Source organism: Rhincodon typus, chromosome 12 (genome assembly GCF_021869965.1).
Source record: "Rhincodon typus isolate 14 chromosome 12, sRhiTyp1.1, whole genome shotgun sequence".
NCBI classification, from domain to species: domain Eukaryota; kingdom Metazoa; phylum Chordata; class Chondrichthyes; order Orectolobiformes; family Rhincodontidae; genus Rhincodon; species Rhincodon typus.
In genome coordinates, this window is record NC_063343.1 from 11,472,416 (window position 1) to 11,497,524 (window position 25,109).

The 25,109-nt window shown below is 42.3% G+C and overlaps 1 protein-coding gene across 2 annotated transcripts in view; it reads right to left on the reverse strand.

Annotated features, from left to right (window-relative positions):
* The window catches only part of LOC109927921 (serine/threonine-protein phosphatase 2A 55 kDa regulatory subunit B beta isoform), a 501,083-nt gene that overhangs the window by 386,760 nt on the left and 89,214 nt on the right, over positions 1-25,109 (reverse strand). Inside the window, exon 1 of one of the 2 annotated variants that reach the window (XM_048603897.1) lies at positions 13,937-14,343. The exons of the other annotated variant lie outside the window; for it this stretch is intronic. Within the exon in view, the coding sequence (XP_048459854.1) occupies positions 13,937-14,015 (79 nt within the window). The 5' untranslated portion in view covers positions 14,016-14,343. Of the gene's footprint in view, positions 1-13,936; positions 14,344-25,109 lie in introns of those variants that run through there. 2 annotated transcript variants of the gene reach the window in all.

The window sequence follows — 25,109 nt, forward strand, 5'->3', positions numbered from 1 at the left end:
CTTTACTAGCTTATCCCCGCCTCCTTGTCCGTCATCTGCTCCTCTATCCACCTTCCATCATTGCCTCCCCCTCTCTATTTATTTCAGTGCCCCATTCCCCTTCCCCATTTCTGAAGCAGGGTCCAGACCTGAAACGTCAGCTTTCCTGCTCCTCTGATGCTGCCTGGCCTGCTGTGGTCATCCAGCTCTACACCTTGTTATCTCAGACTCCAGCATCAGCAGTTCCTACTATCTCTGCTCCTATGATGCTGCTTGGCCTGCTGTGTTTATCCAGCCTTGCACCTTGTTGTCTCGGATTCTCCAGCATCTGCAGTTCCTACTATCTCTTATTGAGCAACTGGGCTCTTCATAAGACCCTAAGCACTTTTTTAACCCTGTCTGGATTTAGCCTTTGCATGGCGTCAGGCCAAGCAAAACTGTTTATTGTAAGTCATAAACAAACTTGTTCCATACTTGCAAAAAGCAGAAGAATGATACTAGGACTAAAAGGATTAATTTATGAGAGGGCGTTGTATCAGCTGAATCTGCATTTCGTGGAGTTTAAAAGATTATGACTTGGTGCAATTGGGGTGTTTAGAATTCCATGTGGTGGACAAAAAAAAACTATTTCCTCTGGTGGAAGAAGTCAACAAAAATGAGGCAAGACCTTAAAATTAGAGAGAAGTTGTTCAATGGAAACAAAGTGAAATCTGTAACTCACAGCCTCAATTTCTTTTTGGGGAAGAGTGCCAATTAAAAATAGGTCATGGATTTTTGTTAAGCAAGGGTATTATGGGAACAAAGGCAGATAAAAGGAGATAAGATATTCAAGTCAGCCAAGAAAAGCCAGTATAAATGGACTGGTATTGCATTCAACCATGTCATACCCAAAGCCCCTCAAGAGTGACCTAGTTTTGTCAAAATGTCACTATACTCCACAACGCTCAAGTCAAAAGAGAGAATTGCTTATCTACATGTATGGTCAGAGATGAAAGCTTAATCCCAACCCAACATACTTGTGTCTCTCAGGTAGCATCTGAAGAAAACAGCAGTGGTCAAAACCAGATGCAACGTATTAACCAAAATTACTAGATTGACATGGGGCACAGCTACCACAACACTCTGGTCCTCACCACTTGCTCTATCGTATTCTGCAGGAGAGTACCGTGCACCTGTCTGGTTTCTGTCTCTCTCTCTCTCTCTCACTCACACACACAGACACCACTTTATTAACATTCAATTGCATCATAACTAGAACCTTTCACTCACTCACTTACCCTCTCCATGACCTTTTCAACACACCTGCTGCCAGCCTCCAATCAGCATCCCAAGCAACCTTTCCCGAACAAGATCCAACAGCACCCATGCTTTGGATTAAAGGAATATAAAAAAGGAATGAGAAGTTACTAATCAATCCATCGTGACAAACGCCATCTGTCAAATAGCAGGATTTGAACTATCATAGAGTGCGAGAATGGTCCTTGTTAAACGGGTTCTGGATCCTGGCTTGTCCTGAACAGCCAACCAGTGGGACCTCAAAACAAAACCCCTTCAGCACCATGAAAAGACACAAACAATTCTGCACATTAGCAAGGAGTGTCCCCTCTGCAACCTAATGGTAGACAAAGTCAGCAAAATAGGAACCTATTATTGGCTTTGGGATTTGCATTTGTTAAAATAAACTCCCAGTTCTCTCCACGCAGCATTACACCTTGAGCTGTCTGTATATGGAGTGACGGGGACAGCACAAACTACAAAGTTTACTTCCAGAAATCCTCTCTCAACTGGCAAATACAATGGGGTACTTTGCATTTTAGAGAGCTGAAAAGGTAGAACAATAGGAGTGTAAAGTGTAAACAAGCCTGAACAATCATATAATAACCCTTTCAGATAATGACTTCTCAACCTGCAACATAATGAAGTGCTCGGACTCACGTCAGATTGTTCTCCAACGGTTCGGTTTCTTGTGCAACAGGTTAGTTTACCATCTCGAAGGCTTCTGCATATGGCTGTTGTTTTGTTCTTTAAATCTTCCCAACTAAATGTTGGGAAATTCAAATTAAAATGGGGTGGTTCAGGGCTACCATTTCTGTTTATTTCTACAAACAGCCTTGGACTGAAAGTATATTTTGGGACTTGCCACAATCACTTCTGACACTGTAGGTTGTGTCACACGGTCAGAATTCTCTCCCTCTCTCCAGGACACATCCTGCAAGTACAGATAGTGCAATGTCAACGAAGAGCTATCCAGTGTTCTTACCTTAACTGACGCACCAAAAACAGATTAGCTGTTAAAACTTCCATCACATGCAGATGGTGAGGTCACCATTAGGCAACCAAAGTAATTCACTGCCTGAAAAGTGCTTAGGAATATGCCAAGAAAACAATTTCTTCCTTCACTTCATTGCAATGACATATACAGCAAATGACAACAGGATCAGTGATAGGTTTCCAACATGGGCACGCTCACAGTGAACTAAATTAGATAAGAAATTTAAATCCAGCAGTTGACGCACTTCCTGTCAAAGGCTGGAACAGATTAGTGGTAGGGCTTTTCCAACAGAAACAAATCTGTGCTCCGTTTAAAGCCAATTGCCTCATTCATCTCAGTGATATTTCAATTAAACTGATTTACTGAACAATACCAGGAAGTACTTGAGATGACAAGGTGTAGAGCTGGATGAACACAGCAGGCCAAGCAGCATCATAGCAGCAGGAAGGCTGACGTTTCGGGCCTAGACCCTTCGTCAGAAATGGGGTTCTGAAATAAATAGGGAGAGAGGGGGAGGCGGATAGAAGATGGATAGGGGAGAAGATAGGTGGAGAGGAAACAGACAGGTCAAAGAGGCGGGGATGGAGCCAGTAAAGGTGAGTGTAGATGGGGAGGTAGGGAGGAGATAGGTCAGTCCAGGGAGGACGGACAGATCAAGGGGGCGGGATGAGGTTAGTAGGTAGGAAATGGGGGTGCGGCTTGAGGTGGGAGGAACAACAGGTTAGGGAGGCGGGGACGAGCTGGGCTGGTTTTGGGATGCAGTAGGGGGAGGGGAGATTTTGAAGCTTGTGAAGTCCACATTGATACCATTGGGCTGCAGGGTTCCCAAGCGGAATATGAGTTGCTGTTCCTGCAACCTTCGGGTGGCATCGTTGTGGCACTGCAGGAGGCCCAGGATGGACATGTCGTCTGAGGAATGGGAGGGGGAGTTGAAATGGTTCGCGACTGGAAGGGGCAGTTGTTTATTGCGAACCGAGCGTAGGTGTTCTGCAAAGCGGTCCCCAAGCCTCCGCTTGGTTTCCCCGATGTAGAGGAGGCCACAACGGGTACAGCGGATGCAGTATACCACATTAGCAGATGTGCAGGTGAACATCTGCTTGATGTGGAAAGTCTTCTTGGGGCCTGGGAAGGGGGTGAGGGAGGAGGTGTAGCACTTCCTGCGGTTGCAGGGAAAAGTGCCGGGTGTGGTGGGGCTGGAGGGGAGTGTGGAGCGGACATGAGAGTCACAGAGAGAGTGGTCCCTCCGGAAAGCAGATAAGGGTGGTGAGGGAAAGATGTCTTTGGTGGTGGGGTCGGATTGCAGATGGCAGAAGTGTCAGAGGATGATGCGTTGGATCCGGAGGTTGGTGGGGTGGTACGCGAGGATGAGGGGGATTCTTTTTTGGTTGTTATTGCGGGGACGGGGTGTGAGGGATGAGTTGCGGGAAATGCGGGAGACACAGTCGAGGGCGTTCTCAACCACTGAGTCGGGGGGGGATGTTGCGGTCCTTGAAAAACGAGAACATCTGAGACGTACGGAGTGGAATGCCTCATCCTGGGAGCAGATGCAGCGGAGGCAAAGGAATTGGGAATAGGGGATGGCATTTTTGCAGGAAGGTGGGTGGGAGGAGGTGTATTCTAGGTAGCTGTGGGAGTCGGTGGGCTTGAAATGGTTATCGGTTTCTAGGTGGTTGCCCGAGATGGAGACAGAGAGGTCCAGGAAGGTGAGAGAGGTGTTAGAGGTGGTCCAGGTGAACTTAAGGTTGGGGTGGAAGGTGTTGGTGAAGCGGATGAACTGTTCGAGCTCCTCGTGGGAGCACGAGGCGGCGCCGATACAGTCATCAATGTAACGGAGGAAGAGGTGGGGTTTAGGGCCAGTGTAGGTACAGAAGAGGGATTGTTCCACGTAACCTACAAAGAGGCAGGCATAGCTTGGGCCCATGCGGGTACCTATGGCCACCCCCTTTGTCTGTAGGAAGTGGGAGGAATTGAAAGAGAAGTTGTTGAGGGGGAGGACAAGTTCGGCTAAACGGATGAGGGTGTCAGTGGAGGGGGACTGGTCGGGCCTGCGGGACAGGAAGAAGCTGAGGGCTTTTAGGCCATCTGTATGGGGAATGCAAGTGCATAGGGACTGGATGTCCATGGTAAAGATAAGGTGTTGGGGACCGGGGAATTGGAAGTTCTGGAGGAGGTGGAGGGCGTGGGTGGTGTCACAGACGTAGGTAGGGAGTTCCTGGACCAAGGGGGAGAAACCAGGAAGTACTTCCCCATTCTTCTTCCTAACAGTGCAGTGGGATCTTTTATGCCCTCCTGAGAAGGCAGGCAAAGCCATCAAAAAGATGGCACTTTGACCATCACGGCATACCCTCAGTACTGCATTAGGATCACGTGCTCAAGCAGCTGGAGTGGAAATTTAATGCAGTACCTTGTTGAGGATATTGCCAAACAAGCCAGGGCTGAATCCTTCACCTAACTGAATACTTTCCTGCCATGATACTGACAATGGATGAATCTTCAGTCTCTTGCTTCCTACTGCTGCAGGAAAATGATGAGAAAAAGCATTTCCCTATTTTTCTACCATCATTATCGAGTTTAACTTTACTGAATTCCCTTTGAAATCTTTCACTAATCAAACCTAAGTTAGTTAGCAGTATAAACGATAATCGTCCATTTCTGATTGACTAGCTGCAAACTATTTGACCCACTTCCAAAATTTGACAGCATACAAGGAGAGAAACCAGTGAGCACATTTTGTATGGGAAAGGGTAGAATATGCTCATGTGGCATTGATCATCGTGGCCAAGACATTTTTTGCTTTTTACAAGTGGCTTCTTTATGGCAGGCAGCACATAACCTTTAGGGTCTGATTCGCACTGGCTGAGAAACCGAAGCTCCAATTTTAGACTCGGCATTTTGAGATTTATATTGGTCCTGAAAGTCTGTCCATCATTTGGTGAAAACCAAAAATGAGCAATCTTTATCTTGTATTTGTTCCTCTGATTACGTTTTCTTTTTGATCCACTGTTCTTTCAAAACTAGGAATACAACAGAATGCTTGCAAAGTCTTAAAGTTGGAGCACTCAAGTTTTAAGTCTCAGAATTACCTGCATAGGGGAGGGCAAGCGATAGTTCTGGGCTTTGTCACCACAGGGAGCAATCTGGACTTTGATGACTCAAGAAGCATAATACAATGGTTTTTGTAGTATAGGTCTCTGTGGACTGTAACACTCTGGAGAAGGCAACCTGAGTTATGTAGTGTGAGAGGTTTACCTCAGGAAATTTGCTTTATTGGAATGGGCAAACAGAAGCAATATCAAAATCCTTAAAAATTGACTTGAGTCATTTCTACACTGTCACATCTCTGTCCATAAATAGAAACACAGAGTGAAAGTAGCAGAATTAGGACTGAATGGCCCTTCGAGCCTGCTTTGCCTTTCAATATAATCATGACTAATCATCTAATTCAGTTCCCTGTTTCCACTTTCTCCCCATATCCTTTGATCCCTTTAGCCCTAAGAACTGTAACTCCTTCTTAAAAACAAAGTGTTTTGGCCTCAACGACTTTCTGTGGCAGAGTGTTCCAGAGGTTCACCACTCTCTGGGTGCAGAGATTTCTCCTCCTCTCAGTCCTAAATGGCATATCCAGTATCTTTAGACCATGTCTCCTGATTTTGGAGGTTTTCTAATTATCAGGTTTACATTTTCTAACCATTAAGCAAACACAGGTGGCTGTAATTAGAGGGTGTCAGCTAGTACAGTTGTCAAATTTCAGCTTTTGGTTTTAAAAATTGCGCAGAAGTTACGACGTTAAATTAGAATGAGGAAAGACTATCAGATTAGTTTACTTTCTGAATTAAAAAGTGATCTTGCTTTTATGAATGGTGTACCGATATTTAGGAGAGTTCGTCATGCCGTTTTGCTGTTAGTTGATGTTCAGGTATTCTGATGGCTAGTTTCCTTAGTGTCTATCCGATGTAATGTTTGTGGCAGTTGTTACATAGTATTTTGTAAACCACATTGATTCTGCATGTTGTGGGAATGGGGTCTTTAATTCTTGTCAGTGTTTGTCATAGAGTGGCTGTGGGCTACCATGATTCCTAGTGGGCTTAGGAGTCTCATTGTCAGTTCTGATATGTTCTTAAATGGAGGCCAGTGTGTTAGGGCATACTGTGTTCTCTTGTTGTCTGTTGTTACAAAACGTCTGAACGAGAACAAGCCACCTCGGCAAACAAGTCAACAGCCTCACCCACAACCCAAGCTACAAATCTTTGCCAAAACTTCGAATGAAACCTGCTCCATAGACCACCCAGTTTTGTACAATGTCCAAGCTCCATAATCACTAGTTGGGTGCTACCCTCCAATTACCATCTGCAAGGGTTGAGTTCATTCTGGCAGTCTGATGTACTCTCCATAACATGGTCCTTCAGAGGAGGTGCGCTCAAGGACAGTGAGATCCTGGAGGAAGATAGCTCCTCTGCATAAATGTGGAAGATGAAAGAGGAATAAGAGGAGAGAACTGACACTTAACAGCGAGATGTCTCAACCACTGCGAAGAAGATTTTCCTCTTCTCCCTCATAGCCTCCACCATTAGATCCAGAACAGTAATGAAGCAAGCACCTATCCTCTCCCAGTGGATCTGGAATTCTGGAACCCAGGAACAGGGGTAGGCCATTCAGCTGATGGAAAACTTCAGTGCCTTTTATCCCCCCAACAATTCCCATAACCCTGCGTCCACTGGTAATCAGAAATCTATCAACCTCTATCTTAAACACACTGAAAGACTAAACTTCCAGAGCACTCTGTGGTAGGGAATTCCAAAAGTTCACAACCCTCTGAACTAAAAATTCTCCTCATCTCAGACCTAAGTGCACCCCACTTACTTTTCATAATGCCCCATAGTTCTGGACTCCATAATCAAGGGAAACATCTTACCTGCATGGATGGTCACTTTTCAGACTGAAGGCCTGTGACCAGCAGTGTGCCACAAGGATCGGTGCTGGGTCCACTGATTTTTGTCATTTATATAGAGATGATTTGGATGTGAATATTTGAAGTTTGCAGATGACACCAAAATCGGTCGTGTCGTGGACAGCGAAGAAGTTTACCTCAGAGTACCATGGGACCTTGATCAGATGGGCAAATAGGCCAAGGAGTGGCAGATGGAGTTTAATCTAGATAAATGCAAGATGCTGTACTTTGGTACGGCTAAGGAGGGCAGGACTTATATATTTAATGGTAAGATCCTGGGGAGTGCTGCTGAACAAAGAACCTTTGGGGTGCAGGTTCATAGTTCCTCGAAAGCAGAGTCACAGGTAGACAGGGCAGTGAAGGTGGCGTTAGGTACACTTGCCTTTATTGGTCAGTGCATTGAATATAGGAGTTGGGAAGTCATGTTGTGGCTGTACAGGGCATTGGTTAGGCCACTTTTGGAATACTGCATTCAGTTCTAGTCTCCCTGCTATAGGAAAGTTGTTAGGAAACTTGAAAGGATGCAGAAAAGCTTTACAAGGATTGCCAGGGTTGGAGGGTTTGAACTATGGGGAGAGAGACTGAATAGGCTGGGGCAATCTTCCCTGGAGCAGAGGTTGAGGGGTGGCCTTACAGAAATTTATAAAATAATTGGGGGAGGCATGGATAAAGGTGAACAGCCAAGGTCTTTTCCACAAAAGTAGGGGAGTCCAAAACTAGAGGGCATAGGTTTAAATTGAGAGGGAAAAGATTTAAAAGGGACTTAAAGGGGCAATTTTTTTTATGCAGAGAGTAGTGCATGTACGGAATGAGCTGCCATAGGAGGTGTTCAAAACTGGTACAATTACAACATTTAAAAGGCATTTGGATGAATACATGAATAGGAAGGGTTCAGAGGGATATGGGCCAAATACTGGCACACAGGACTAGATTAACGTAGGATATCTGGTCAACATGGACAAGTTGGACTGAAAGGTCTGTTTCCGTACTGTGCATCGCTATGACTATGATCATGTCCATCCGTTTAAGTATTTTCTAAGTTTAAATACAATCATCCCTCATTCTTCAAAACTCTACAGAATACAGACCTAGTTTGTCCAATCTCTTCATATGACAGTCCCGCCTTCCGGGAAACAAGTCTGGTGACCTTTCGTTGCACTCCTGCAATTGCAGTAGTATCTTTCCTGAAATAAGGAGACCAAAACTGCATATGTTACTCCAGGTGCACTCTAACCAAGCCATTATAAAATTGAAGTAAGACTTCAAAAACTCCTATACTCAACAATGGTTAACATTCCATTAGCCTTCCTAATAGCTTGCTGCAACTGTGTTAGCCTTCAGTGAATTATTAACAAAGACACCTTGGTCCTGTGTACATTTACACTTTCAAACCTCTTACAATTTAAGAAATGCTCTACAAGTGAGTAACCACACATTTTTCCCAATTAATATTCCATCTGCCATGTTTTTACCTATTCGCTTAGTCTGTCCAAATCCTCTTGAAACCACTTTACATCTTCCTCAGCACACATCGGACTGAAGATTTGTCATAGAAATATCAGAACATAAGTATTAAAAGCATCCACTGCCTCGACCACCGACGCTCAATAGCAGCAATGTGTACTATCTACAAGATGCACTGCAGAAATTCAAAGATCCTCAGACAGCACATTCCAAACACACAACTACTTCCATCTAGAAGGACAAGGGCAGCAGATATACAGGAACACCACCACCTTCAAGTTCCCCTCCAAGCCACGCAGGATCCTGACTTGGAAATACATCGCCGTTCCTTCACCATCACTGGGTCCAAATCCTGGAATTCCCTCCCTAATGGCATTGTGCATCAACCCACAGCAGGTGGACTGCAGTGGTTCAAGAAGGCAGCTCACCACCATCTTCAAGGGCAGCTAGGGACGGGCATTAAATGCTGGTCAGCCAGTGACACACACATCCACAAATTAAAAAAAAGACAAATCAATTTATATGGATGAAGTTAATCATTTTTAAAAATAGTTAATATTGAGCATTAGAAATTTCAGTTACTGAACAAATGAGATGCATGGGATCCATGGTGTGGATTCAGAATTGGCTTGCCCATGGAAGACAGAGGGCCATGGTGGAACCCTGTTTTTCATGCTGGAGGTCCATGACTAGTGACGTTCTGCAGGGTTCCGAAGTATGACCTCAGCTGTTTGTGATATACATATAAATGATTTGAAGAAAATGCAGATGGGTGAGTTAGTAAGTTTGCAGACAATACAAAGATCGGTGGAGTTGTGGATAGTGTAGAATATTATGAAAGAATACAGCAGGATATAGATCAGTTGCAGATATGGACGGATAAATAGCAAATGGAGTTTAATTTGGGTAAGTGTGAGGTGAGAGATCAAATGGTAAGGAAGAGTATACAGTTAATCGCAGGACCCTGATCAGCATTGATGTACAGAGGGATCTTGGGGTTCAAGTCCACAGCTCCTTGACAGTAGCTACGCAACTAGGTAGGGTGGTAAAGAAAGCATATGGCATGCTTGCACTCAATTCCCTGACGAATAAAGGCAAGTGTCAGAATGCCATGTGGCAGTTTTATAAGACTTTGGTTAGGCCACACTTAGAGTATTGCATTCAAATCTGGTTACTACATTACAGAAAGGATGTGGAGGCTTTGGAGAGAGTGCAGAAGAGGGTTACCAGGATACTGCCTGGATTTGAGGGTATGAGCTATCTGGGGCGGTGGAGGTTGAGGGGAGACTTGATAGAAATCTATAAAATTATGAGATGCATAGATAGGGTTGACGATCAGCATCTTTTTGCCAGAGGCGAAATGTCTAAAACTGGGGGGCATGCATTAAAGGTGAGAAGGGGAAAGTTCAAAGGAGATGTGAGGAGCAAGGTTTTTTTTTTTAAAAAAAACGTAGTGGCAGGACTCTGGAACTGGCTGTCAGGGGTGGAAGTGGAGGCAGATACAATAGGGGCATTTAAGGGACTTTTAGACAAGCATATGATCATGCAAGGAATGGAGGGATATGGACTAAGGGCAGGCAGAAGGGATTAGTTTCATTCAGTGTCATATGCTTGGCACAACATCGTGGGCCAAAGGGCCCGTTCCAGTGCTGGACATTTCTATGTTCTTAAATAAAGAAAAAAAAAAAAAAAGTTTTCAAAATCTTCTGACTGGGTGGGTTAGTTCAACTCCTTTTTGCATTTATTTTGTTGGTTAGTTCTCCTAATTCAGTCAGAATTGATTGTTTTCATCAATTTTCTAGCTACTTATTTGCATATCCCATACCTCTTCATGATTTGCAGGTAGCGTAATCTCAGCCAATCTACAACGATAACAGCAAAAATTCAACAACAGGAACTTCTATTAGCTTATTCCAATAAATGTTAATTAAGAAAAGATGTCATGATCTATACATTTCAATTTTATAAAGTATATTTAAGTGAAATATTTGTCAGTTATTCTCAGTACTATTGTTGGTCCTTATATTGTTAAATTAAAAAACTATTTTAATAGTGTTAGTCAACACAATTCTTCGTGTCATTTCAAACATTATGCTCTTTCATATTGCCCTTCAACTTTAATTTCAGCAGCAGCATGAAGATAGACATACATGTGTGTGGGGAGGCACTCAAAACCTTTGTCATAAAGAAGGCCTTCCAGAAACAAAAATGCTTACTTTCAAAAACTGCTCATCCCAGCAGGTTCCAGTCTTCCCCAAGGGGGAGCTTTACTATTAGTTGCAATATTGTTACTTAGGCAAAAACACTGACAGCATGTCACAGCCAATCTATGTTCGCAAACTTTAGATTTTTTATTGGACCCTGAGATGAGCTTCTAATTCCAAATCTTCTCATTCACCAAATGCCTATTTTGTTTCCTGTAACACCTGTCCCTGATTCTAATCAATTGCCTTGAAACCCTTATCCACACAATTGTTATATCTATACTCCGCCATTCTAATGTTTGCCTGTCCAGCATCACCCCTTAAATCACCATGAAAGTTGAACTCATCCACACCTCTACTGTCCATATCTTAGGCCAGAGAAAGGATCCTTCATGCGTCAACCCTGTGCTCACTCACCTACATCAGTTCCAGTTGCCTCGATTGTAAAATTCGCAAATTTCTCTATGTCCTTGACCCTTTATCTCTGCAAACCTCCTTCAGTTCCATAAGCCTCAAATCTCTGCAGCTCCAATTCTGGCCTCTTGTGCAACCCTGACTTTCATTGCTCTATCACTGGCAGCTGTGCTTGCAGCTACTAGAGCCATAGCTCTGTAATGCCCTGACAAAACCTACACAATTCTCTTCCTTTATAACTCTTCTTAAACAAACAAACAAACCTATTTAACTAACCTTTTACTTTACAGGCATAAACACACTTGACATTTGTTTAACATGCGTGCATAATCTGACTGAGAATGCACCTTGATTGTCTTGTAGCTCTAAAAGGCCAAAGTCCAAAATAAATGGTAGAAGCAGGGGCACAGAGCAGCAAGTTACGAGATTTTAAACATTTTATTAAAAAAAAAATTGATTTGAAACAAAAAATGGAAAAAAGTGAAGATGAAAGCAGAGGAGACTGGGGAAGCATAGTTTAAAACATTTCATATAAATAGTACTATTTTTGGAGAAATAAAGTGACCCAAATGCTGAATTTTATTAAGTCAGAAATAGATAGATTTCAGTTTGACATGGATATAGAAGGAAATACAGCCAGGGTAGGTGACCGTGACTTTGCTGAATGGAAAAAAACAGGCACGGAAAGGGGGGCTGAATGCACTCCATCGGTTTTCAAACGACTGTAGTTGTCAAACGTGAACTGAAAGCTGACTTGGACAGAGAGGAAGACAATATAGAACATAAAACAGTACAGCACAGTACAGGCCCTTCAGCCCACGATGTTGTGCCGAACTTTTACCCTAATCCTAAGGTCTATCTAATCTCCACCCCTACCTAATACTATCATCCATATGCCTATTTAACAGCTGCTTAAATGCCCCCAATGAGGCCGTATATAGTTCCAGAACTGCCTGGAATCTATGGGGTAAAGGGTATTTGAGACTCACAATGTAGGTACTGGCTTGCTTAAAAAAAAAAGTGGCCAGCCCAGAGAACAATAGCTGCTGACATTCCAAAGAGTTCAAGCATCCAGAACCGAGCACTGTTATTATTAGGTAGTGAGCACAAGCAGGCAGAGAAGGATCTTGCTTCAGGCAGAGCAGCTCAACTCTAAATGTTAGCAATTTCTACAGGAATTTAAAAAACTTTATACGACATAAACACTCTCTCTCTCTCGTTTGTCGTTATTTTATTAATATGCCACTTCTCAAGAACAGTGCTGTGCGTGCATGTGTGTAGATATGTATATATAAATTGCTGCGAATACTGCAGACCCCACCTAGCTTATCAGTCTGGGTGGAGAATTTCAGAGTGACATACTGCTGCACAGTATAAATCTGCTGTAGCCTTGGCACTGAAAAGACACGTTATCAGCTTTTCATTAGTTGTGATCTAGATAGGCATGGCATGAGAAAAAGCACAATCCATTTGAAAATCTGCTACAGTGCCTGAATCAGCATTCTACAGGCAAACTGAAACAAACAATTGGTTTTAGGTTCCCACTGGAAAATAATGGGAATTTCAGACCTCAAAAATCACATTGAAAGCCCTCATTCATCTCATTTTACTGTCAAAAAGCTGAAGACCCAATTGCAAGAACCCAACTTTAAACTGTAATTTACTGTAGAATTTCTGTTCAAAAAGAGCAAACAGCAAGTTCTAAAGAAATAAACAGGAAACTTTTTGTCTACCTTAACCCCACTATTTCTCAAGATGTTGGATCATCCGTCTGCCGGGGTCTGCATACAAAAAATGTTTACCTTGTACTAGACGATAAAACTTACAGCCTTAACTGTTTGGAGTTACTTGTCTTAACAAACACACCACCTCTCATTTATGGGAAAGCAGGGCATTACAGACTCCAGCTTCTGCGCACGAATGTGAAGGCAAAGTCTGGTAGAAGTGATGTGGCACGTCAAGTCACAAAAGCCCTGACCCAACATCAATATTCAATGACACATTTCAAAAGAGCAGCAGCTTGAAAAGCAGTTCAAAAATTGTGTATAAAAACTGAATGCAGATTACATCACACTTTGTTTTTGTAGGAATCTGAAACATTAATCAGAGAGACTGAGCTACACAAACTACTACAGTAATGCACATCCAAGCTGTTTAATAGCTCATCCCTGCTTTCTACAACATAAATATTTAATGTGTTCTAGCATTCCTGTTTATAATTCATTAGTTCAGCCCTCCACTATGAAATGTACACAAACAGCATGAGACTACTATTATACCTCAATTGGCCAAACTAATTAGACCGTTTTAAAAGTCACTCCATGCAGTTGAGATATTTATGAAAAAAAAACTTTACCTCATTACACTCATTAAAATTAACACAATTTTTAAACTGTACATTATTGTCAAGCAGGATTGTGTTATAAGCACCTTTATAAGCAGTTACTAACTATCATAATTTTGTTTTTTAAAAGGTCTAATGACAAGGGATGTAGCAAGGTACCCTGATGATATTAGTTATGTCACTGACTTTAAAAAAAAAAGTGTTTCTGGCTACAATCCCCAAAACCTTAGCACACCCGCCTCCTCATCCACCTGACCCCACTCCAAACCACCACCCCCAACACCAACCCGCGCCCTCCGTTTTAGTACTACCTTCTGTGTAGCAGCTTGACGAGAAGATTATACTGGGAGGTCTGAAGATGTAAGGCAGATATCGAGAGAAGCATTTCATCTTCCAAAAGGAAATAAATAAGAGCAGCTTCTTCAGTCCACGTGGATGGCACGTTTCATTCCTCCCCACCTTACATGCGGATTTATTCCTTCACAGCTCGACTGGGCTGATGGAGATGGAAACTGGTCATGGGGTGGAGACGGATTCACCATACTTGCCTCCTCAGACACCAGGGTACAGAGGTTTGCATTTCGGGAGGAATGCCACTTAAATCCCAAGGCACCAGGATGTTTAAGTCATTGGCCGTTGTCCATCAGTTCGGAAAATGCTGACTAAGAGCACTATAAACCATTCTAAGCAATGATGCTAAAGCACACCCATGTCACAGGAACTGCAAGTTAGTAGCAACCAAGTCAATATTAACCCTTTCTGAACCAACAAAATAAAATGTAGCAGAAACAGATTTTTTCCCAAATTAATAAAAAGAATACACCACAAGCTTTAATCTTCGAGCAAACGTGAAGGTGAAAATACAAAAAAAAAACCTTTAAAGCAATTCACTGTCTAGAGCACTAGTCGATTGAATGCAGTATAATTGAGGCGCTTGGAGACAGCTCCCTTCTCTAATTTCAAGCCACGCAGACTGCAAGCCCTGCTGAAGCCTGCTCCCATTAATCTAAGCAGTCACGTTAGAGGCTGTACAGAAGGGAAACCTTGCAACCAATTACCAGCACCTTACGTAGTCGTGGAAAAAAAAAGCCATCCTGTACTGCTAACGGAAATACCAGTGTTCACTCTTCAAGTCTTAAAAGCACAAAATTTTTGCCAGATTCGGTGTTTAAAGGATTACCCCGATAATAACTGCTCGCATTTATATAGCACCGTTAACGAAGTAAAATGTCTCAAGGGTCTTCAGCAGAATGTTATCAGCCAAAATGTTACACTGAGATATTAGAACAGGTAACCGAAGCCTAGCCAATAAGGTTAATTCCAAGCAGTGCCTTAGAGGAGGAGTCAGGCAGAGAGGATATCGAACACAGGACAGGAACAGGCCTTTCGGCCCACCATGTCTATACCGACAAAGCTCCGAGTTTTAGGTAATTCGTTATCTGCAGTTATCAATATTGCACCAGGCAAGCTAGTCATATATAGAACATGTTGCCCTAGGTAGAGGGCTTTGCACGTAATGGCTTTACAACTTGTTTTATGTTCTGCCTGCTAAAGAATTGTGAATTCAGGGCTGTTTTATTTTCTCTTATTTCACCCATTTTCCTAGGCAGTCTGTTCAGATATGTTATTAACCGCCTCTGGAGCAAGTGGGTCTTGAACCCGGGTCTCTTGGTCCTGCGGTAGGGACTCTACCACTGTGCCTTAAGAGTGGCATTCAGTGATCTGAACTCTGAGGCACGAGGAACTAGCAAGGTTCTAGTCTTTATCAATTAACTAATAAATTAATCCATTCAATCCTGTCATTAACTCAGAAAAACTAGCTGCAGCAATCAATGCTAGAGAATCACTTAATCTGTAAAATCAAGTTTGTAAAATGGTAACAGTGAAACTATCAGATTTTGAACTTGAAGCTCATGATGTTCTGGGAATTTTGTCTGGCTGCACAAAACCAACCAAGCATTCTCTACGAACTGTGTTTTTGCTTGTTCAATGGATGTGGGGATCATTAGCAGTTACAGCATTTACTACTCCTGTGAAATGGCTTTGGGAAGGCAGCTTCTTGAACTGCAGGTGGTGATGTTCCCATGCATTTGCTGGCTTTGTCCTTCCAGTTGGTAGAGGTCACAGGTTTGGAAGGTGCTGGTAGAAGCATTGGCGAATTGCTGAATAGTGTCAACTTCTTGAGTGTTGTTAGAGCTGCACTCATCCAGGGGGTCAGGAAATAAGTTACTTGCTGCATAATTCCTAGTCTCCTGCATTTGCGTCTGTAGCACAGTTTTTACAGAGTTGATTCTGTTAATTTTATGGTTACTACTAACTCCATGATGGGATGAATTCAGTTAAGGTAATGCCTTTGAAGATCAAAGGAGATAGTTACACTGTCTTTCTTTGGAGTGGTTCAATGCTGGGTACTTGCGTTTCATAAAATGTTTATTCCCAGCTTTTGCTGACATACTAGCATTTTAAAAGAACCATTCTCTAAAGCTTCTGCATTAAAATTCTGACCCAGTCTTTCAAATTCTTCCTTCCCAATGATCTCATTCTTCCCCATCTCTGTATGCTCATCCAGCCCTACAACCTCTGCACTTCCAATTCTAGCTTCTCATGCATCTACAATATTCATTCCTTCAACACTGACTCTAGTGCCTATGCTCAGAGTTTTCAGATACCCTTACTAAACACTCCTGTATCCCTCTCTCTTCCTTTACGATGTTACTCAAAACCTGCTTTAACAAAATTTTTGGTTACTTGTCTTAACATATCCTTAAGTGGTTCAATGTCAAATATTATTTTGTAATACCCCTATGAAATGTCCAGGAGCATTTCATCATGTTAAAGGTGCCAGATAAATATAATTCATTGTTTCTCTTGATTTACATCAAGATTTCTGTATAGAGCACATTCATCCATACACAGCATTCCTCACTCTTCAAGTCATTGACATTCTGTGTCATGGGTAATAGATTGAAATTTAAAATACAATTGTACTTTTCCCACGTACTATAAGCTGACAAACAATAAGATATGAACAGGCTGCATGCAGTCTGTGAAATGCAGTTGACTTGGGAGAATGAATAAACATGCTGAAGTGTTGCTTGAACAGGAGGCATATATGCAGAACTTTATCCTGAACAATGAGTAGAGCTTAGATTAGGATGAATGGTATATATGAAAATGAAGCATATCCAGCTCATGAGCTTTTCTTTTGTCACAGTGGACAAGGAATTAAAATCAGCTCATATACAGAAAATTATATTACAGCCGAGCTTGTTGCAAATGTGCTAAATTGTGGTATTCTCTATCAAAGGCATCTCTCAAAGGATTTGGCCAAACAATTCAAAATTGTTAAATGAATAATAACATTATATATAATAATAACATATATATTATATATAATAACATCATGAATAAAAACATGTTGTCAGTCTTTCTCAGAAATATTCAACTGGCAAGTCTTCTGAAGTTAACGCTTACCTAAATTTGTTTAATTGGTCCCAGTTATTTTCTAGCAAGTTTATCTAACCTAGCTGTTTCAAGTAAGCTTTTATAGATTGATTTGTAGGCCAGATGGCACCCATAGCAATTGATAAAGAAAGCCACCAAATAAGAACACATGGTATATCATAGCAATTACAATCACATTAGACATATCTTAGAGGATTTCACTGGGGTAACCATTATGTTGAAAACATGTCAGGTGATTTTCAAAAAATGTGACTGGATAGAAGGACAGCATTGAGTGTAATGTTCTGTTGAAGCTGGGAAATTGTGTTTTGTAGCAGGGCTCTCCAGTAGTCAGATGAATCTCAATGCAGTTCTTCTTAAGCAGTCCTTAGGATGACTTGCTTCCTCTCCAGTTTGATGAGTTCTGGGATGGCTAAGAAATTCAATATGTGATTTCAGATTCTCCCACAATGTGGACAGATGGTGTTTAAAGGGGAAAGCAGACAAGGTGTTTAGAGGTTTGTGTGTGCTCCTTCCATCACTGACTTCTCTCTGCGTATTCCCAATGAAATCTCTCAACATGTTTAATGTGTTCTCAAATAAAGCTTCTCCATTTTGGTCAGTAACAAGCCAGGGACTCCCACTTCTTCAGGAACGGTAGGAGGGTATTCTTAAAGCGCTTCTGCCGTCCTCCTAGGCATTTCCTAATGTGACTGAGTTCCAAGTACAGCAGTTGCTTCAGGAGTCTGCTGTTGGACATATAAAAGACATCCCAGCCAGTGGAGCTTGTTTTGACTGATTAGTGTATCCACACTAGACATACCAGCTTGAGACAACATGCTACTGTTGGGACCACTTTCTTGCTTGTAGATTTGGAGGATCTTATGTAGGCTCTGTTGGTGATATTTCTCTAGTGCTTTGAGGTGTTGTAGATTGTCCAAGGTTCCAAAGCATATAAGAGTGTGGCATCACTGCTTTCTAGTAGACCATGAGTTTTAGTCTCTTGGTTTGGAATCCTGGTTCTCAAACACCTTTCTCTTCAGTTAGCCAAATTGACAGAGTTGGCTTATTGGAGGTGATGATGAATTTCATCATCTGTTGTCTGTGTTCACAAGAGGCTCGCAAGATATGGAAAATGGTCAATTTTTTCCAAGATCTCATTCAAACTTAATCAACAGGAGCATGTATTGTGCTGCAAGACCTGCTTGGTAGAGTACCTTAGCTGTTCCAGGTGTTTAGCGAAAGCCTATTTTATCATTTGTTTCCGGAAGGAAGTTGACTTGACAATGGTTGTGGTCCACATTGTTACCAACAACATAGATAGGAAGAAGGATGAGTTTCTGAAGGCAGATTTTAGGGAATTAGGAATGAAATTTAAAAAGTAGATCCTAAAGGGCAATAATCTCAAGATTACTCCCAGTGCCAAGCATTAGTGAGCATAAGAACAGGAGGATTGATCAATTGAACACATGGCTGAAGAACTGGTGTAGGAGTAAGGGCATCAGATTTCTAAGGAATTAGAACTGGTTCTGGGGCAAGTGGGACCTGTACAAACTGGATAGGTTATACCTTATGGGACTGGGACTGGGACTGATATCCTCGGAAGTAGATTGTTAGTGCTGTTAGGATGAGGTTAAACTTGCCTGACAGGGTTGTAGGAACCGGAGGGTGTAACCCAAATTGGGAGGAAATACAGTTGGGAACAAGAAGTCAAACTGATATTCGGGAGACTAGAAGATAGAAGAAACAAAGATGAGTATGTTTCAAAAGCAGAATGATGTTAAAAAGGTAAAGTTAAGGGCACTCTACTTGAGTGCACATAGCATTTGCAAAAAGGTTGGTGATCTAAAGGCACAATAGAGATATGTGGGTATGATCTAATTGCCATTACAGAAACATGGTGTATAATGACCAGGACTGGGAACTGAATATTCAAGGATATTTGACATTTAAGAAGGTCAGATAGGAAGGAAAAACAGGCAGAGTTGTGCGGATGAAAGGGATGGAGTCAGTACATTAGGAATGGAGGCTCTCAGGTAGGAAAAATAATGTATGACATCAGTTTGGGTGCAGCGGAGAAACATCAAGGGGCTGCAGACATAGTGTGGAGTTATTTATAGGCTAACAAATAGTCATGGTTATGTGGGTCATGTCATTAATCAGGAGATGAGAGAAGATGTAGCATTGGAAATATAATTATCATGGATGACTTCAATCTGCATTTAGACTGGGTAAATATGTTGAGGACTAAAGCTATGGAGAGCGAATTTCTGCAGTGTGTTCAGGATGGTTTTTCAAAATGGTATCTTGGGAAGCAGCTACAGGGCATTTTATTTTAGATCTAGTATCATGTAATAAGAAAGGACTAGTTAACAATCTTGTTGCAAAACAACCATTAGTGTGAGTTACCACAAAGTGATAGAATTTTGCCTTATGTTTGAAAGTGAGGTCATTGAATTTGAAGCAAGGATGATAGTTTTCCATATTCAAATTTATGAGGCACAAATTGGCTGAGGTGTATTGGGAAAATACATTAAAATACATGACAGCACATAGGCAATAGGATAGTCTTTAAATAACATCTACATGACTTAAAGCAATTATACATTCCTTCAAGGGACAGAAAATCAAAAATAAATCAGCCAAATGCAGCTAACAAAGGAAGTTCAAGATTGTATGAGATTAAAAGCAAAGACCCATGAAGTTGCCAGAAATATCAGTAATTCTGAAGATTGGGAGGTTTGCAGAAACAAAGGAGGATGAACAAACTGATAAAGAAAAGGGAGAATAGAATATTGAATGCAATTGAGCAAAACACAAATTGGACTGTAAAAGCTTTTGTAGGTAACTAAAAAGAAAATGTTTGGCTCAAATGAATAAAGTCCATTTCAAGCAGAGTCAGGAGAATTTATAACAGGAAAATAGAGAAATGGCAGAGAAGCTAAGGAATTACTCCATGTCTGTTTGTCCTGAGGAAGATACCAGAAATCTCACAAAAGTAGAGATTCAAGTGACTAGGGAGAACGAGGAGTTGAAATTTAATTAGCACTGGTAAGAAGATTGTACTGGAGAAATTAATGGGCTGAGAATTTAGAAATCCCCACAAACTGATGGTCTACAATCCAGCGTGTTGAAGGAGGTGGCTTTAGAAATAGTCAACGCATTGGTGATTATCGTTAAAAATTCTATTGATTCTGGTATTATTCCTTTTGACTAGAAGATAGCAAATGTCACCTCAAAAAAAGAAGGGGTAAGAGAAAACACAGGAAACCATAGCCTTTCATCAGCAGTAAGGACAATGCTAGTATCTATCATAAATGATGGGATAAATAGATCCCTGGTCGATGATGATCTGATTAGGCACAGCCAGCATGGGTTTATAAATGGAAATAGTGCTTGACAAACTTGGAATTTTTTGACTATGTCATAACAAAATTGATAAAGGAGAGTCCATAGACATATTACACTTAGACTTTCAAAAGTTTTTGATTATGTTCCTCATATAGGCTGGTTAGAAAGGTAATGTACTGGCATGGATTAATCTTTGGCTAACAGACAGAAAACATGGAGTAGGAGTAAATGAATCATTCTTGTGCTGGCAGGCTGACTAGTGGGGTACTGCAAGGATCAGGACTCTGGCCCCAACTGTTTATAATATATATGAATGGTTTGAAGGTGGGGACAAAGTGTAATAGTTACAAATTTGCAGATCATATAAAGCTATGAAGGAACGTGTGTTGCAAGGAAGATGTAAAGTGGTTTCATGAGGATGTAGACAGGCTTAGTGAATGGGCAATAACAATGGAATATTATTTGGAAATATTTAAGGTTATCCACTTTGGTAAGACAAACAGATGAGCAGAGTATCTCTTAAATGGTACAGGGTTGCAATGTGTAAAGATACATACAGGGACCTAGGTCCTTGTCAATAAGTCACTGAACATTAACATGCAGGTGCAGCAAGCTTTTGGAAAGGCACATGGAACATTAGCCTTTACTGTAAAAGGATTGGGCTACAAGAGTAGTAAAGTCTTGCCTCAATTTTATAGGAGTTTGGTTATACCTCCCCTAGATATTGTGTGCAATTTTGGTCTCCTTAATTTAGAAAAGATATTATAGATACCATAGAAGGAGTGTCTGGATGGTGGGACTGTCCAATGAAGGGAGATTAGGCAAACTGGGCCTGTATTCTCTAGAGAATTGAAGAACAAGGGGTGATTTCATTGAAACCTGTAAAATACTAAGGGATGGATAGGTAAACGAAGGCAAGATGTTTCCCCTGGTTGGGGAGTTCAGAACTAGGAGCACAACTTTAAAATAAGGAGGATGCCAAGGTGATGATTATTTTTTTAAACTCCGGTGTGAGAAATTTTGGAATTCTCTATCTTAGAGGGCTGTGTCTTTGAGTATGTTTAAGGTAGAGATTGATAGATTTCTGATTACCAGTGTATATAAGATTATGGGGATGGGGTGTGTAAAAGGCATTGAAGTACTCAATCAGCCATGATCTTATTGAATGGCAGGGATGACTCATTGGGCTGAATGGCCTATCCTGTTTCTATGTTTATATAACCTAAAGCACAATTTCCGAGTGGTAGCACACAAATTTTATGCGCATAATGAAGCTCAGTAGTTGAACTTGGAGTGGTTTTGGTTTTGGCAGTGTAGGTTGAAGGGCTTCCTATTTGTTCTGTAAATTATCTTCAGAGGTAAGGGTAGTTTGCTGGATGTGAGACAGAAGAGTGCAACAAGTGAAATGAAGAAGAGGGTAGAAAGAATGAGATAATCCTGACTGGTCAGAGTGCAGGAGACATGGCCAAAAACTGAAGTCATGGCAACCAACTGAACAGGAAACAAAGTTCAGGATGCAAAAGAGGCTAGAAATGGAGGAATGCAGTTGGAGGATTTGAGAACTAGAGGAGATTACTGAGATAGAGAGGGTCTAGGCTATGAAGGCATTCAAATACAAAAGTACAAATTTAAAGTTTGAGCCAGAGGTTTACCACAGGCATGGTGTACTAACAGGAGTTGGTGCAAGCAGATGCTGGTAACAGCATTTTGAATGGGGTGGATAATGTGACAATTAGAATAATGGAGTCGAGATGTAATAAAATATGCATGAAGATTTCAAAAGCAGATGGCCTGAGGCATGGGGATAGACATGTGACATGGAGGTGGCAGTGAGTAGTCTGGGTATTGACAGGATACGAGGGGGCTCAGAAACCCAGCTCAGGATCAAATTGAGCACCATCGTTTTGAATAACCTGGCTTGAATAACCTAACCTAAATCTAGATTTAATCTAAACAGGTGAATCTTATTAGCATAACAATTAATCTATATTTTTAGCATACATCTTCCCTCTGAAAAATTAAACTGCTCCTTGAAATTCACTTACCAGGACATCATGTCTTTGGAATGAAGACTTTGATGCAAACGTTACACAATACTTATCCTTCCCAAGAAGGCCCACAGAAAGGAGGATACTTGCTTAGAGGCTCCATTGATAGGTGAAATGCCTTGGATAGATTGAACATAGAAAATAGGAGCAGGGGTAGGCCATTCGGCCCTTTAAGCCTGCTTCACCATTCAACATGATCATGGCTGACAATCAAACAGTATTTTGTTCCCACTTTTTCCCGATACCATTTGACCCCTTTAACCCCAAGAACTATATCTGACCCCTTCTTGAAAACATTCAATATTTTGGTCTCAACTGCTTTGTGGTAGAGGGTTTCACAAACTCACCATTCTCTGGGTGAAGAAATTTCTCATCTCAGTCCTAAATGGTCTAGCCCATATCCTCAAACTGAGACTCCTGGTTCATTGGGTCGGTCACTGGGAACATTCTTCCTGCATTTATCCTGTCTAGTGCAGTTAGAATTTTAGACATACCTATAAAATCACCTCCATTCTTCTAAAGTCTGACATGACTCCACAGAGGTCAGTATCCTGTCACCCTTTATTTAAGAGTGGCATGTCCTTGACACTGATCGAGCTCTCTGAGTGACAGGATGTCTGACACTCCTATGTTTATTTGTCAGCCAGGGCTCCCTGATTAGACCAGATTAAGAGCCCAAATCAGGGAATTTATATTCTATAAGGTCCACCTGGCTAACCTCATTACAATCATTATAAACTCAAATGAATATAGTCCTAACATATGTCTGTCCTGCCATCATTGGAATCAGATGATCAATCCCTGGTTCGTGCCAAATTAGCCGATTTGATTTGGGATTGTGGCTCAAACGTAGCTAGGGATTTGGCATAAACTGGGATGCTTCTCTTCTCAGAAAAGATTAATTGGACATTTGATGGAGTCGTCAACACCCCTGAAGGGTTTTGTTTGAGTAAAGAGAAACTGATTCTTGGGAGAAAGCCAGGTAACAAGAGGACACATTTTTAAAAGTTATTGACAGAGGAAGATGAGGTTGGAAGAAAAATTATATAGCACATTGTTATGATCTGAAGTGTACTGCCTTGAAGGCTGGTGGAAGCAGATTCAATAGGAAGCTTCAAAAAGAGCACTGAAATAACTTTTGAAAAGTAAAAAATTGAAGGGCTTTGCAGGAAGAGGAGCAGGAATAATTGAAAAGCTCTTTCAAAGAGCTGGCCCTGTCACAAGGGGCCAAATGGCCTGTTTCCATGAAACAGAGAGGATGGCCCGTGGGCCACATTCATGCCCCATTGATTTTTTTTGATGGGGGAGTGCAAGTGAAAGAGGCCATGTGGTCTCACCCCTTGACAAGTTACCGAAGAACCTGCCCCTGGGTACCTATCATACTTCATGGGACCTATCCACTCTCTGCAAAACAGGGCATTAAATATGCAAACTGGCAATCTGTCACACAGTCCTTAATGCATTCATGATGCCTCTGGCAAGATTGGCCACAGACAGGAAATCACTGGCCTGCCACCCAGTACTTTCCCTCTTACATTCCTTGCATTCCCAATGTCAAGGCAACCTAAGTAGACCCAGTAAGATTCCGCCTGTTGATTCTAGACAAAGAAAGAGAGAGAGAGAAAGATCCGAGACAACAAGGTGCAGGGCTGGATGAACACAGCAGGCCAAGCAGCATCATAGGAGCAGAGAGGCTGACGTTTCGGGCCTCGACCCTTCATCAGAAAATGGGGAGGGGAAGGGGGTTCTGAAATAAATAGGGAGAGAGTGGGAAGCGGATAGAGGAGAGGATAGGTGGATAGGAAACAAACAGGTCGAAGCGGCGGGGATGGGGCCAGTAAAGGTGAGTGCAGGTGGGGAGTTAGGGAGGGGATAGGTCAGTCCAGGGAGGACGGACAGGTCAAGGGGGCGGGATGAGGTTGGTCGGTAGGAGATGGAGGTGCGGCTTGAGGTGGGAGGAGGGGATAGGTGGGAGGAAGAACAGGTTAGGGAGGCAGGGACGAGCTGGACTGGTTTTGGGATGCGGTAGGGGGAGGGGAGATTTTGAAACTTGTGAAATCCACATTGATACCATTGGGCTGCAGGGTTCCCAAGCGGAATATGAGTTGCTGTTCCTGCAACCTTCGGGTGGCATCGTTGTGGCACTGCAGGAGGCCCAGGATGGACATGTCGTCTGAGGAATGGGAGGGGGAGTTGAAATGGTTCGCGACTGGGAGGTGCAGTTGTTTATTGCGAACCGAGCGTAGGTGTTCTGCAAAGCGGTCCCCGAGCCTCCGCTTGGTTTCCCCGATGTAGAGGAAGCCACACCGGGTACAGCGGATGCAGTATACCACATTGGCAGATGTGCAGGTGAACATCTGCTTGATGTGGAAAGTCTTCTTGGGGCCTGGGATGGGGGTGAGGGAGGAGGTATGGGGGCAGGTGTAGCACTTCCTGCGGTTGCAGGGAAAAGTGCCGGGTGTGGTGGAGCTGGAGGGGAGTGTGGAGCGGACAAGGGAGTCACGGAGAGAGTGGTCCCTCCGGAAAGCAGATAAGGGTGGGGAGGGAAAGATGTCTTTGGTGGTGGGGTCGGATTGCAGATGGCGGAAGTGTCGGAGGATGATGCGTTGGATCCGGAGGTTGGTGGGGTGGTACGTGAGGA